This window comes from Ascidia mentula, chromosome 8 (assembly GCF_947561715.1).
Source record: "Ascidia mentula chromosome 8, kaAscMent1.1, whole genome shotgun sequence".
Taxonomy (NCBI): domain Eukaryota; kingdom Metazoa; phylum Chordata; class Ascidiacea; order Phlebobranchia; family Ascidiidae; genus Ascidia; species Ascidia mentula.
Genome location: NC_138573.1, coordinates 333,990 through 348,297, shown reverse-complemented (window position 1 = coordinate 348,297; position 14,308 = coordinate 333,990). Strand labels below are relative to the sequence as shown.

At 38.3% G+C, this 14,308-nt stretch overlaps 3 protein-coding genes across 3 annotated transcripts; all 3 read left to right on the top strand.

Annotated features, from left to right (window-relative positions):
- Window positions 1–4,721: 4,721 nt before the first annotated feature.
- On the top strand, window positions 4,722–6,809 carry LOC145911586 (very long chain fatty acid elongase 4-like). The gene is made up of 6 exons (XM_082998981.1): window positions 4,722–4,864; window positions 4,969–5,156; window positions 5,340–5,420; window positions 5,663–5,834; window positions 6,055–6,182; window positions 6,513–6,809. Exons 1-6 carry the CDS (start codon window positions 4,813–4,815, stop codon window positions 6,678–6,680), a joined length of 789 nt encoding a protein of 262 aa, XP_082855107.1. The 5' UTR covers window positions 4,722–4,812; the 3' UTR covers window positions 6,681–6,809.
- Window positions 6,810–8,010: 1,201 nt separating this feature from the next.
- Window positions 8,011–10,059, top strand: LOC145910718 (very long chain fatty acid elongase 4-like). Its single transcript, XM_082997917.1, has 6 exons — window positions 8,011–8,214; window positions 8,443–8,630; window positions 8,747–8,827; window positions 8,894–9,065; window positions 9,338–9,465; window positions 9,625–10,059. The coding sequence occupies exons 1-6, from the start codon at window positions 8,163–8,165 to the stop codon at window positions 9,799–9,801; spliced, it is 798 nt and encodes a 265-aa protein (XP_082854043.1). The 5' UTR covers window positions 8,011–8,162; the 3' UTR covers window positions 9,802–10,059.
- Window positions 10,060–10,126: 67 nt separating this feature from the next.
- Window positions 10,127–13,989, top strand: LOC145910719 (ras-related protein Rab-26-like). Its single transcript, XM_082997918.1, has 4 exons — window positions 10,127–10,680; window positions 10,993–11,161; window positions 11,378–11,571; window positions 12,516–13,989. Exons 1-4 carry the CDS (start codon window positions 10,609–10,611, stop codon window positions 12,747–12,749), a joined length of 669 nt encoding a protein of 222 aa, XP_082854044.1. The 5' UTR covers window positions 10,127–10,608; the 3' UTR covers window positions 12,750–13,989.
- Window positions 13,990–14,308: the final 319 nt, after the last annotated feature.

Here is a 14,308-nt window from a genome sequence, read left to right as displayed (position 1 = left end):
CAATATCTACTTCCGCCGAATAAATTTCAAACACAACCGGACAAACTTCCGACTAAAATATTTTGTAACCAAGAAAACACATCTTCGCTATAGCGAATATTAGAAGAGCGCCAAGAAATTTTGTTCAAATGTATTTTTTTTAATTTTAAAACATTCCAGTTGAGTAAAAATTTGAATGATAAAAACAGTTTGCTCTCAAAAACATATCAAAATGTGTTTAATTACATTTTGTGAGCATCCTTTAGATTTTTGTGACTATTTTTAACAATATCTCTGCTGTAAAAGGTGTGTTCACCGTGCGCCCTTGAGACATAATTATGCCACAAATAATTTACTCACGTGCGATTTACCTCACTACACCTTTTTAAATAAGTTCTGATTAATTCCTCATTAAAGTACGCAAAATCCAAAATCTTTGTAATAAATCTGTGAGATTGATCTGCTACCGATAGCTTGGCAAACATTAAAACTTTCCTCCAACACGAGCTCCACATCAATAGTAGTTTTACTCAAACGTACAAAATATTACCGTGTGAGTATTCGTGTGCTATATTTTTCAGCTACCATATGGCCCGCTAACTTTTAAATAATTAAAAAGGTAGCTCGTTAGCGTCTCCTCGTGTTAATAAGATAATTTCGTAACAAGCACTAGAGGCTTTGAAATTTTTTTGATATTGTAAAACGGTACATAGTCTACCGTGGGACCAACTCAACATGAACGAAACGTTTAAATTTATTGTAAGCAAACCCTTCAGTCACATCGCTAACAACTCTTATTTACAATGAGTGCAATTAAAAACCAGCCTTTTATCTTCTGGACAAAAATATGCCAAAAATCATATGATAACATAAGTTTGTAGTTTTTTCTCCGTGCAGTGTGATTTTAAAAATGACAAAAACAATTTTCTTGTATGAAGTCAAGATGAAGGCAACAGACCATAAAAATATAAGAAGTTATATCAGAAAACCGTGCCCAACGATTTTCCGACCAAGATACGCAAGTTTAATAAAATAAAGTTTTGCTATGCTTTAATTGAGCCAGGTACACGACTACACGCAACATGGAACCAACGTATTGACCTTTGCTGTTTGTAATTACAGCGACATCGGGGGTCCGGCTACTAATTACAGATTCGGGGGCGTTCAGTTTACAAAGTCACGTCGTTTGCAGCAGATCCATGGAACAAAAGTTTTCAGGGTTTTTATTATTTTACTTGTGATGTAACAAGGTTGCAACTTGAAGTTTGGCTTTGTCATGAAAAGCATTTAACAATATAAAAATTGCCTGTGCGCCGAGGAGGGTACTTCAACGAGCCAGGTGTAATTACTGTTCGATATGTGCAGGATGCCTTATTACGTTCACTTCAGTTCAATTAAACTTTGCAAATCGACGTTGCTGCATTAATTAATGCGACGTAAACAAAAAATTAAGGAAATTGACATCTTGGTTTACGCAAGTTCGGTTTCGAAAACGGCTTGTGAGTATACAAAAGCAAACCATAATTACCCTTATTAGCCCAGAACGTGCTTAGCGGCCTTAACAAATTGATCTCACGCGCTTTAGCCTACCAAAGTCTGCTGTGTAATCACTGCTTAGCGCACTACTTCAAGGCCGATTGCCGTGCGTAATTACTCGACCAATCACAGCGCATCGTCGCCCACAGCTGGCGGGAAAAGGTATAAAAGCGCGGGAATGAGACCGAGACGTCACACTCATCTGTTCCTCATCAAGAGTTGTATCAAGCCGGTAGGATTTGATCATCATGGCTCGTCTTGCTCTTATCGCAGCTTTGTTCGTCGTTGGAGTGGCCATCGTGGAGTCGAGAGGCATTTCATCAGGTTGGTTAAAGCTGTGTGAATAGACATGGATCGTTGGGGAAATATCAATGTCTAACAAAGCTGAAACTTAAGTACATTATCTCAATATTGTGGATGTAAAACAGAAAGTTTCGAATAATATCACAATCTTTTAACGTCTTAATCTAAGTATCTGCCTGAGTGATTGCAGGCATTTAATCACCAGTGTCTTTACCATCACAAACGTTTTGATTACAGTTGGTTGCGTGGTGTCCCGCTACGGTGACTGGGGAATATGCCGTCGTTACAGACAATGCGGTCCCAACAGTTACTGCAAGATGAGGTGGCGAACTATCAGATATCGCTACCAAAGCGCAACTTGCCCTTTGCTATACGACATCAAATGTAAGTCGAACTCGACTCGGCAAAATTATCAAGCTCCAACCTTTCCTAGTGGTTGTAATTTTCCGTACGGTTATATATAGTTTTAGTTTAAAACGAAAATTTTCAAAACCACTGCTTGAGGCCGAATTAACGGAATTTGAAGCCTTCCCTGGACATTGTAATTTTCTCGCAAGGTTTCCACGGAATTTTTATGTACAGCTTGTCAACCTCATGATGAACCGGAATCTCCAAGACGACCACCAAGAAACGACGACACAACTTCCGATGATAGCAGCGATTCCTCCGATTCCGACTCTTCATCTGACTCTTCGTCATCCGATTCCTCTAGATCCGGAAAAAAGAGTTCTGATTCGTCACGCTCTGGGAAAAAAGGAGGATCCGGTTCATCACGCTCTGGAAGAAAAGGTGGATCCGATTCGTCACGCTCCGGAAGAAAAGGTGGATCCGATTCGTCACGCTCCGGAAGAAAAGGTGGATCCGATTCGTCTCGTTCTGGGAGAAAAGGTGGATCCGGTTCGTCACGCTCAGGAAGAAAAGGTGGATCCGGTTCGTCACGCTCAGGAAGAAAAGGTAGTTCCGGTTCGTCACGCTCTGGAAGAGGTGGATCCGATTCGTCTCGTTCTGGAAGAGGAGGATCCGGTTCTTCGAGATCCGGAGGATCCAACAACCAAGGACAGCACCATTATTACTACAAAGGATGGTAAACGGAAAATAAATACGTTTTGTTTTTGGTGAATCTCGGAATTTGTTTTTTTTTGAAACATCGCAATGTTGAAAACAAGGCAAAATTGAATAATCGCTATTAAAAGTTTTGTGCTTTGCTCAACAACCATATCTGCATGGTTATCCATTAGACAGAAGTTTTATTGACCTCAAATATATTCTGGTAGGATTGTTTAATTGCATTCTGTGAATATCTGAATTTTCGCAATATTATTTTCCATTGTCATAATAACAATGTAATCTTGTGCCAAAAACATTCTGACTTATGAAACGAATTCTTTTCGCATTGCATTGTTTATCACGTGGTGAATATAACAACAAAACCCAAAACCTTCTTTATCCAAAATGTTTGTCAGCATTATTGTAGAATATTTCTGACCAACAAATCAAGTAATCTTCCTTGTTAAAAGTCAGAGGGTAATAAAATAAATAGCTTTACATGAATAGGGAAGTGTCAGTGTTGCTGCATCATCACACAGCAGTACAGCTAGTGGAAATACAGCGAGTTACCACACAGGATAGCCCGCTTCCCACATTCAGACGCATCTGCTGAGAACGCATGACGCGGTGGCCGCGATTGTTTACGGTTCGAACGCTTCTGTTGTACACGGTTGTATTGTAAGGACTGAATACCGAGACTATTCAATAGATTTTGCCACTTTTGTTAACAAGCTGACTAGTTTGAAACTAGTTACGAACTCAGCCAGCAAAACAGTTACACCCGGAACTGGTAAACAATGTTAATTCACCAGAAAGTTGCTTATGTTCAAGTTGTGTTTGTTCAGTCATAGTTAAGAGTCGTATTGTTAACGGAATCCATACGCCCGTTCAGCGCCAGACATATAGAGTATTGAAGAAGGCCGTCACGATCAGATTGACTGGTGTAGCTTGCGCTATGACAACATAACAACGTTAGCAAATCCTTTATAATTCCAACAAAAACAATGGCGCTCAGCACGTTGTTGGCATAAACGTGGTTTTGCAATTAACTGTGTTTCAAATTAGAAAGCGCAAAATTATTGTTAGTGTGTCAGTTTACCTCCAATGTACAGTTTACATTGAGACAAATGGCAGCATAATGTTAAGACGGCTTTTAAGAGGATTAAAAACAACCCGACAGCGGCCAGTAGACGTATGGCCATACAACAGGAACCGGTGTTTCCTCATTAAACATTATTGCATCTCCTTGAGGAGAATCGTGGTTGGGGATGCACACAGAAATCATTCAGAGCTTGTTAAGCAAATAGTTAAAGTGGAACAGAGAACTTACAAAGTGTAGATAACCTGCTATTGAAATTTCCGGGTAAACCGCTTGCTCGGGTTGAAACAAGTCAGTCGTTCGGACGCTTGCCATCGCCTGATGTGTGTTTTGATGTATCGCATCGGTCTTTTCTGCGCAAGTGTAAACAATGGAATGAGAATGTGTTTAGAGGCAGCGATTCCCAACCTTTTTGTGGTTGCGTACCAACTGGAGGTAAAACAATTTCGACGCATACCACCTAGTTAAGTGTTACAAAGTAACCTAGGGGATGAAGTAACGAACATTTTGTGATCACTGGCGGATTTTTTAATTCGAACTAGATCCGAAAATTACTGAAGGTGCTCGCGTACCAACAGTTGGTAAACACTGCTTTAAGGCGTGGAATATTTGTGGCCTACTCTTGAGATAGCAGACATAGAGCGAGATAGGAAGTCTCGGGTCATGTTTTTTTCTGCACATCGTATGCTGGTTCCACTGCAGGAACTCACGTTTTCCTTATTAAGTTAAATCCTTTTTTCTACGATCTTCCAGACTGCAGTAGATAAAACCTATTAAGGAGTGGAGAAAGCAACCACAGTAGCGAAGAGAGAACTTTTACTTTATACCTGTTTGATCTTATTGAGAAAATGTGGAGCACGGTTTCGTATCTTCTAAGGGAATTCCACAGCCGTAAGCCAGGTATCGGGATGTTTTGTTTTGTTTAAAACCTAAAAGCAAAATAATATTGACTCCGCTAAATATCGTGTTCAAAAACACACGTATTGTGACATGTTGTTGTTTAGATATCCGCACAAAGGATTGGTTCATGGTCGAGGGGCCCTGGAGCGTCCTCATGTGGTTGGCGGTTTATCTCTGGTTTTGCATCAACTCAAAAAAGTTGATGGAAAAACGACCAGCTGTGGAGTTGAAGAATGTTTTGATGGTTTACAATCTCCTCCTCGTTCTACTCTCGGCTTACACAGCGGTGGAAGTAAGTTCAACATAATGACATCAACGAGTTAAAATTATGTGGACTCACCTCTCACAAACCACTGTTTTCGATGAGGGTTTGACCGCCGCAAACGTATCAGCTACGTATATTTACGTTGCACTTAATCACTGTTTATTCAACCTCTGTCATACGTCACACATAATAATATTCCTCTACTTCCAGTGCATTGTGGTCGCCTACAAGTCCGGATACAGCTTCGTGTGTCAACCGGTCGAATACTCCAACCATCCAGACGCATTGAGAGTAAGTTTCAACTTTTTAAACTGCAAGTAATCAATAAGTCATGTTATGGAGTAACGGATTTTAATGTATAGGGACAATATGGACTATGTGGAAATTTGTACTATTATTGTAACTTAAACCGTGCGAGTTTTAAATAAGATAACGCGCAATTTATCGGCAACCGATCTTGGGAAGGTTTAAAACCGCATTACCCGATATTCCGAATCTTTTTAAACTTCATCACGACCCGATATTCGATACAGATGGCTCGGGTTATTTGGTTATTCTACATCGCCAAGTTCATCGAGATGCTCGACACAGTTTTCTTCGTGTTACGCAAAAAGTTTTCCCAAGTAACATTCCTGCACGTCTACCACCACGTGTCGATGCCATTCAACTGCTGGCTCGGAGTAAAATACGTCCCTGGAGGCCAAGGTTAACTTCTTATATCTGTGTCAATTGTTTCTTTGGCCACAAAAGTCTCAACCTTCATTGTTTTAAGTTTGTGTCAAGTTTTAAGTAAATCGAAGAGGACATTTAGTGCCTGTCGTCACATTGTTTACATTAAAATTTAATCACCCGTGAAAGTAAGGATAAAGTTTAATATGTTTGCAAACTTAGACCTAATTTAAGAATGTTATATTTTATAATGCAGCATTTACGATGTGCGCCATCAACTCGACTATCCACACTATAATGTACGTTTACTATCTACTGGCCGGTCTCGGTCCAGAGATGAGAAAGTATTTGTGGTGGAAAAAATATCTGACGACTTTACAATTGGTGAGTAAAATATTATTGTAGATTAGCTCGTCTTGTCGAATTTGGCAGCAACAAATAGTCGGTATAAACATGCAAGGAAGGAAATTACTTGACGTTTGTATGCAACTGAATACAACTTGGTTTATACTTTGTCGAAAACACTGACCATTATACAAACACAGCGTTATAATGGGCGGAAATTCCGGGGGTTCCTCGTAATATTTTGATTGGTGGGGAAGGACAAAGTAGACATTCACGGAACAAGAAAATCTTCTGACAAACCAGCAAAGTTGATTTCTTTATGATTTCCCGCCGGGAACACATAGATTTATTTCCCACCTTATATTTCAGCTCCAGTTCGTCACTCTCTTCATCCACGTCCTCATCAATTATTGTGTGGAGTGCGATTATCCGGACTGGATCAACGCCATGTCTCTCGCCTACCTCATCTCACAGTTCGTTCTCTTCATGAATTTTTATCTGAAGACTTACACGAAGAAGAAGCAGAAGGCGACATGACGGGGAATGTTTTCAATCCAAAATTATCCAAGTTTGATATTTTTATTGTCATATTCGGTGAAAATTGTCACAGTTAAACTTGTGATAATTTCGTAAGCGAAGATCAAATAAGTGTGAAAATAAGTAAAAACGCTGTTGTTGTGATTCGAGTTGCGCCGAGTTGCGCAACGTGTTTATCCCGAATTAAAATAAGTTAAAAAAACTTGTGTCAGTAAATCAACGCAGTGGATTGGAGGTTTAAATGTTGCAGTGAGTGAGGCGTTGTTAAACAAGCAAAATAATTACACGTGTTGTTGCAAAGATTGTTTTAGGAAAAGTAAACAAACATCATTCAAGCTATCAAGTTTGTGACCTCACGCATGAATTCTGAGCGCGCTGAAGGAATTCGTTCGCTGACGCATGCGTTTCTTCCGTATGGCAGTGAGTCCGTCATTCCTAAACAACTTGACTCACGTGCCAGCGGCAAAACGACCTAATCTAAAGTTTTAAACACGGGTGTTGACGCGTTACCTCCATTAGTGAGCTCATATTGCAAACAATCATCTGACGACAAATCGTAATTTGCGTTGGTTCGGTGGGAAACACCATGACACGTGCAACCACCGTAGTGGACATGGTACGTATGTAGGCAGGGGACACTCACGGAATCCGACGGAAATACTGAAGGTTTCATTAGGATTTGCGCCACCCATGCGGCAGAATAGATGTGAAACTTTTTCATTCCGAGGTCGAATGAATGTTATTGTGAGGAGAGATAAATATGTTATGATATAACTGCATGTTCAGGTTCACGCTAAATTAAAGGAGTAACAAATACATCATAATCTTTATTACTTATTGTATAAAATTTACATCTGCGACTTTGTATTCGTGTATGTGACCAGCGGATTAAACCATTTATTTAAAGGATTGAGATCCGTTTTGCGTTTTTATTTTTTTTGCAATTCGGTTCAGTTTCGGTTCAATTTATCTGTTTCACATTTGAATGTTCAGGCAAGGCTAAAACAGACAATGGTCAGAAAGAGACTCCATGCCGACGCATGATTTGAAATCGCTCCAATGCCGGGTTATTCAGATTACAAATTACTAGGGTACATTCAGGGTACGGTTCACATAAATAAACCGCTCAGGGGTGAGGGTTCGAATCCCATCACTGTATACGGCATCTCACACATCTCCACCACACACGTGTGTGGAGACCACGCACTATTCGAGCTGAGCTTGCAATCACGCTTGCTTGAGCACGCCACACTTGGTGAATACGTCCGTTTGCGCACGCGCTTTGGGTGTGTCTGGCAGTAAACACGTTATTCACCAAACTTATAAAGTATCAGGGGAAGAACGACTTTGCAGAAGCTTTAAACGCGGATGTTGACGTATTACATTGATCAGTGCTGTTAGATGAGCTCAGATTGCAAACTCAGCAAATCGTATTTCAGGCAATTCGTAACCTTACCCTTGGAATAAGGAATTTGTAGAACAATGCTGAACACCGCCATCTACCTGTTGGAAAACTTTTACCATCGTAAACCAGGTAATGGTAAAGTTAACATTTCAACTGAGACGACTTAACTGCCTTAAGCCTTTTCGTCGCTTCATCGGATAAAACTGCGAACTTTGCGACTAAAGCGCAAAAAAGGCGCGTAGGAACGATGATAAGAGCGTTGCTAACCTGATAAACCGACTGGTGTTGACAATATAAAATATATCAGTGTTTCTAAATAATGGCGGTATAATGAGATAAGAGCATGTTGTTGTTTAGATATCCGCACAAAGGATTGGTTTATGGTCGAGGGGCCCTGGAGCGTCCTCATGTGGTTGGCGGTTTATCTCTGGTTCTGCATCAACTCAAAAAAGTTGATGGAAAAACGACCAGCTGTGGAGTTGAAGAATGTTCTCATGGTTTATAATTTCCTTATGGTTTTGTTATCAGTGTACACAGTATACGAGGTGTGTGTTGTGGTGAAAATGCCAAAAAACTAGAACTGCAATGAATTTAAGTAAACTTTTTATTAAACCTAATTTGCAAAAGTTTTGTTTCCATTTAATGTGTGGATTTTTTGCAGTGTGTTTTAGTGACCTACATTTCGTCATACAGTTTCGTCTGTCAACCGGTTGAAGTATCCGATGGTCCAATCGCTATGAGGGTATTATTCACAAACCACCCTTATGTTAGTTAGCGTTTTCGGCAACATATTGTTTTTTTACACTAGATGGCGAGGATTATTTGGGTTTATTACATCACAAAGTATATTGAGATGATGGACACCGTGTTTTTTGTGTTACGCAAAAAGTTTTCGCAAGTAACCTTTCTCCACGTTTACCACCACCTCACCATGCCCTTCATAGGTTGGCTCGGTGCAAAATACGTCCCTGGGGGCCAAGGTGAGTTATTTTGTTGGAAATCATAAAAGAAAAGTATTTAAAGTAACACAATGTATTACAGCCGGTGGTAAAAGAAGCCACTTTACCGGAACGATTAAATTTGCACGAAAAATAACCGAAACGTTTTCGTATACTCGTCCCGGTTACAACACAAGATACAGTCGTCATACCATGATAAAGCAGTATTTTTGATTGGTAAAAACTAAGAAATAATCCAAGTCTCCAATCAACAACAATTGCCGACAAACTAAACATTCAATTTATTTTCACAGTTTTTATGATTTGCATCGCAAACTCAGCCATCCATGTTGTGATGTATGTTTATTATTTACTCGCTTGCCTGGGTCCCCATGTCAGGAAATATTTGTGGTGGAAACAATATCTCACATTGTTGCAACTGGTCAGTGTGTAATTGTATCAATAATTTTGTAACCTTTTACGACGTTTTTGTGCAACGAAAAACTACAGTTCAAGCAGAAACATCAGCTATATATTCTGGAATAATTAGAAGGCTATAAATAACCTTTACCTTTGGTGACATCACGCCAATTGTTTTCAGGTTCAATTCATCACAATATTCACCCATGCTTTCATCAACTTCTGTGCGGATTGTGATTTTCCAGATTGGATCAACTTCATGTCGTTGATTTACATGATTTCACAATTTCTTTTGTTTCTCAATTTCTACAAACAAAACTACACAGAAAGAACGAAAACTTTTTCCAAATCAAACTAACACTTAAATAGTTATGACGTTATGTGTGCACCATATAATAAACAAGTAGTTGGGATCGACGTTTTTCACTGTTTTATTTCACAATTTAACACTTTCACAGCAGCTTCTAATTCAACATTTTATTTTGACCACACCGGGATTTGAACTTGTGATATCCTGGGCACGAATCCTGATCAGGTTGTTTCTTGGTATACGGGTCGGGCGCTTGACCAATGCTGCCAATTCAACATTGCAGCCTTCAGTGTCAGGTGTCCAACGAACAGCGCAGTTGGTGGTGGTTCCTCGGTGCTTATTGATAGCCGTAAAGTCTGCTGACTTTCTTTGATTATGAATGAATTCAGTCTTTGAATTATGTAGAATTTTAATCTTATCAAGTACAGGCGGTTTGGTGGGGCACAAAGTAGGCTCGATACCTTTTGTTTTGTTACATAAAAATTAAGCGCTACCTGGTGCATTACTGAAGATTTCGGGAATTTTTATAATTTTGTGGGGAGCGACCACAAATACGCGAGAGTAGAAAAAAATAAATTATCCGCAACCAATTTGTCACTTTTTGTATATTTTGTTGTTTTACTTTGACCGGGGGACAAAACCTCCACACGAGTACGTCGCCTTTTTTCCCATGGAGCGCCTTGACAACAAGCCAAGCATGAAACCTCGTAAAATGTAACCAGACACCGGTGACGCTAAGTTTGTCTGCGACCTCTTAGGAATTTACATCTGAATTTAATCTGAATTTAAAGCCGTGTTACGTGGACGTAGTTGTGGAAGATTAGGTAACGGGAATACATTGTGGTGACTTCGATCATGAATGGTCAGAAAAGAAGCAATGGACTTCCTAAGTCTCGCTCTGTGAATGAATTTGATCTTACATTTAAGGTAGATATGCTGTTCTTTTTTTTTACACACAGTAGAATGTGATTTAAAAGACATTTAATTTAAAACTGTTTTTTTGTCTGCTAAATGTATTGTATACTAATGACAAAACTTGTTGTTTAAAGAGGTAAAAGAATTTTTTTGCAACTATAATGTTATGGAAAAAATGCAATAGTTGTAACATAGTTCAAAACTGGCAAAAAGAAAACAATTTAAATTTTTTTGGTACCAATTTACCAGAACTCCACATAATGGATTTTGTGATGGTGTAACTTTGGAAACTATGATAAATTGAATGTTTTGTTGTTGTGAAAGGTGATGCTGATTGGTGATTCTGGGGTTGGGAAAACCTGTTTACTTGTTCGCTACAAAGATGGGGGGTTCTTAGGAGGCAACTTTATATCCACTGTCGGTGTCGATTTCAAGAATAAAATAGTAACAGTTGAGGAAAAGAGAATAAAACTTCAGATATGGGACACAGCAGGTACAGGAAATTACACTTTTTAGGTTTTATAAATGTAAAGATTGTTTGTGCAAAAATTTGTTGTTTTGTGTCCACATATATATTTTGCATGATACATGTAATGTTACAATAAGAGATGTAAATGCCACAATAGCATTACTTTAAAAAATGCAGGAAATATGGTTTGCAAATAATATTACTGCAATTTAAAAACAACATTTATTTTACCTTTTGCAGGCCAGGAAAGGTTTCGGAGTATGACCCATGGTTTTTTTCGGGATGCTCATGCACTATTACTTGTCTACGACATTTGCAATGCCCAGTCTTTCAACAATGTGCAAGGTTGGATGAGCGACGTACGAAGACATGCTGCACCCAAAACAACACTGATGTTAATTGGGAACAAATCAGATTGTTCAGCAAAACGTGAGGTAAAGGTTTTTGTGGGTGGAACTTTTGCATCCTGTATGTGGCCAACTGTGCTGTGTGCTGGCAAAATCAAAACAAGCTTGCAACATAACACTGTATGAATTATTTTGTTATAACATTCAGTTATTGTAATTGTATTGATAAAAATCTTGATGCTACATTTTTAAAATGGCTAAAATCTATCAAAACAATTTGCCACAAAAGTCAAACGTGTTATTTTACAATATGTTGATAAGAATGATGCAATAAAGTCTAAAATTAACTGCCACATGATAAGCAGATTGTAAGTACCCTGAAAATAGGACACAGGGTATATCTAAATAGTTCAATATGTATCCAACTAATATTACACGACCCTGTAATAAAGCATACATCTACGTAGTAATTAGTTGATTGGTTACGTGCATAAATGTTTAAACAATCTCTCTTCAAACAGGTACGGGCACACTAGACGCCTGCTTTGTACCGGCCATGTTTGTTTAAACGCCTGTTGTATACATACCAATGGTGTATGTAATAATATCGATCCAAATTACATTAGAAGTTGTGATAGTCAAATAAATAAAAGCATTTTAAACTGTTTGATGAATAAAATCATCACATTATTGAAATAAAAAAAACACAGGCAGAAGCAATTTTTATCGGTATTGATTTATGCTGGACGTCTCCTGGTTCGATCAATATTGAGTGGATAAATTGCCAGGGTCCATTTTAAATTCAACTTATTGTGGAAAATTGAATTTAATCAAAACCCACTTAGGATTGTGTCATGGATAATTATAAAACTTAATAAACCTGCTAAATTTCTCAAAAATGAAAAACCTTTTTGTTTATCAATACCACAAAGATTTGTTGTGAGTTGCACATTGTAATACAGCAGATGGAACAGTGATGTTTGTTGTAAATGTATGGCAGTAGTAAGGTTGAGATGCTGTGTTATTTACAGGTGCCTTACAGAGAGGGGGAAAGACTTGCTCAAGATTACAACATAGTGTTTCTGGAAACAAGCGCAAAAACTGGATCCAATGTTGATGTGGCATTCACAGGAGTTGCCCGGGAACTTTTTCAAAAGTCTCTCACAGCTGCAGATTACATTGGGACGAACAGGGACCCAAACAATAAGTTTAACCTCCGGGATTATGTGGACACGGAAAAAGAGTCCAAGACATGCTGCAAATGAAGTAAAAATATTTACTCACCATCATTTCCATTGTATTTTATTTGTGTGGCAGATAATCTTCATTCTTGTCATATTTCGTGGCAGATATTTTTCATTCTTGTCAGGTTAAAAGCTTCAGGTATCAAAACTGCCAACGCTGAAATTCCAAAATAAAGTTTTGAAATGCAAAAATCAGTATTTGCTTCACAATCATAGTGAGATAAATCATCAAGTGCGGACAATCAAGTGCAAAATTTTCTCTTATTTATTTACATAGCACTTTAATACAGACGTCGTTGTACACATTTCCTTTTTAATATATAGTGTAAGCACTTTGTACATTATGTTATATGTTGTTTTATCTTTTGCTATATTTCATGATTATTTTTTCGTCATTTCTTTCGTATGATTTACTTCAAGTTTTATGAAACACTAAAATAAGGGAAATCTACGAAAAGAAATAAATCTCGTTGGAAATATAAAGAATTATTTGCAGACGCATAGTGTAGTTTCCAGTCTTCCATTGATTGTATAATTGGTGGTATTGATTTTTTTATGGTGTTCTGTTGTACATTACCGATACTCATTCATATTTAAAGCCCTTTTATGAGTTCTTCAATAATATTCTGTACTTCCACTTGCACAAATGTATGACCACTGTGTGCTGTAATAAGCGCAAATCCAACAGTATCCGAATATATGTGTTGCAATGTATCAAGTTTCTGTCAAGCTTTGCATATTTTATGGCGACCAAAGCTAGTGTTCTGTTTAATTTGAAACTAGAACTGGAAGTACAGCCAGTTGGTGTGATTCATCTTTTGTTGTGTTCTGAAATGCACAAACTGCTGTTGGTGCAATAATGTATGTGTGGATTAGGTGGTTTGACATGTGATTGTCTGAATATGTGAATTTTTAATGATGTTTATGTTTTCTGTATAACCCACAGTTGTATATTTACTGTGTTGATATGTTGCATTGCCTTCCATTTTGCTTGTACATACCTGGTACCTTTGCGTGGCACAAATGCTTATGATGTAGGTAGTATAACGGCACAGTGAACACTTTGCAAACCTTACCAAATTTGCGCCTTGTTGGGAATTTTGCGCCCAATCTCCCACCAAAACGTTTTTGAAAAATTTGATTGAATGTTTTCTGTTTCAGCGGAAATAACTCCGTTTCCTGGTGCTGGTTGTGTTCGGTTTAAAATTTTGATTCGCTCGTTTGGGTTCTTATATTATCGCAACGAAATACACATTGTAACAACTTTAAATCCGTGTATTTGGTAAAAATGTGTGAAAATGCAAAATGTAGGGCTGCGGAGTTAAGCATTTCTTACTAAATAGCAATTTGTGTACTAAATAGTTCTCTTGAACAATGCCCACTTGGTTTTAATGGCTTAAACCGCGTGACCCACACTCATTGCGGTTACAGCCTTAACTTAGCATTGGTAATATGTGAGCGTAGCATATGCTGTTTCCATGACTGGAATTAGCCAACATTTTCGTTGCAAAGTTCATTCTGGAAGGAAATGAACTTGGTTCTTTGGCGTTGTTAGTTCTACCCCTACGTACAGTACGTGT

Bases quoted from the DNA above. Each gene is read 5' to 3' on its own strand.
- LOC145911586 (XM_082998981.1), top strand. From the start codon at position 4,813: ATGTGGAGCACGGTTTCGTATCTTCTAAGGGAATTCCACAGCCGTAAG. The intron at 4,865-4,968 runs GTATCGGGATGT...GTTGTTGTTTAG, and splicing joins ATTCCACAGCCGTAAGCCAG to ATATCCGCACAAAGGATTGG. The intron at 5,421-5,662 runs GTAAGTTTCAAC...TATTCGATACAG, and splicing joins ACCATCCAGACGCATTGAGA to ATGGCTCGGGTTATTTGGTT.
- LOC145910718 (XM_082997917.1), top strand. From the start codon at position 8,163: ATGCTGAACACCGCCATCTACCTGTTGGAAAACTTTTACCATCGTAAA. The intron at 9,066-9,337 runs GTGAGTTATTTT...TTATTTTCACAG, and splicing joins ATACGTCCCTGGGGGCCAAG to TTTTTATGATTTGCATCGCA. The intron at 9,466-9,624 runs GTCAGTGTGTAA...AATTGTTTTCAG, and splicing joins ATCTCACATTGTTGCAACTG to GTTCAATTCATCACAATATT.
- LOC145910719 (XM_082997918.1), top strand. From the start codon at position 10,609: ATGAATGGTCAGAAAAGAAGCAATGGACTTCCTAAGTCTCGCTCTGTG. The intron at 10,681-10,992 runs GTAGATATGCTG...TTGTTGTGAAAG, and splicing joins AATTTGATCTTACATTTAAG to GTGATGCTGATTGGTGATTC. The intron at 11,572-12,515 runs GTAAAGGTTTTT...TGTTATTTACAG, and splicing joins ATTGTTCAGCAAAACGTGAG to GTGCCTTACAGAGAGGGGGA.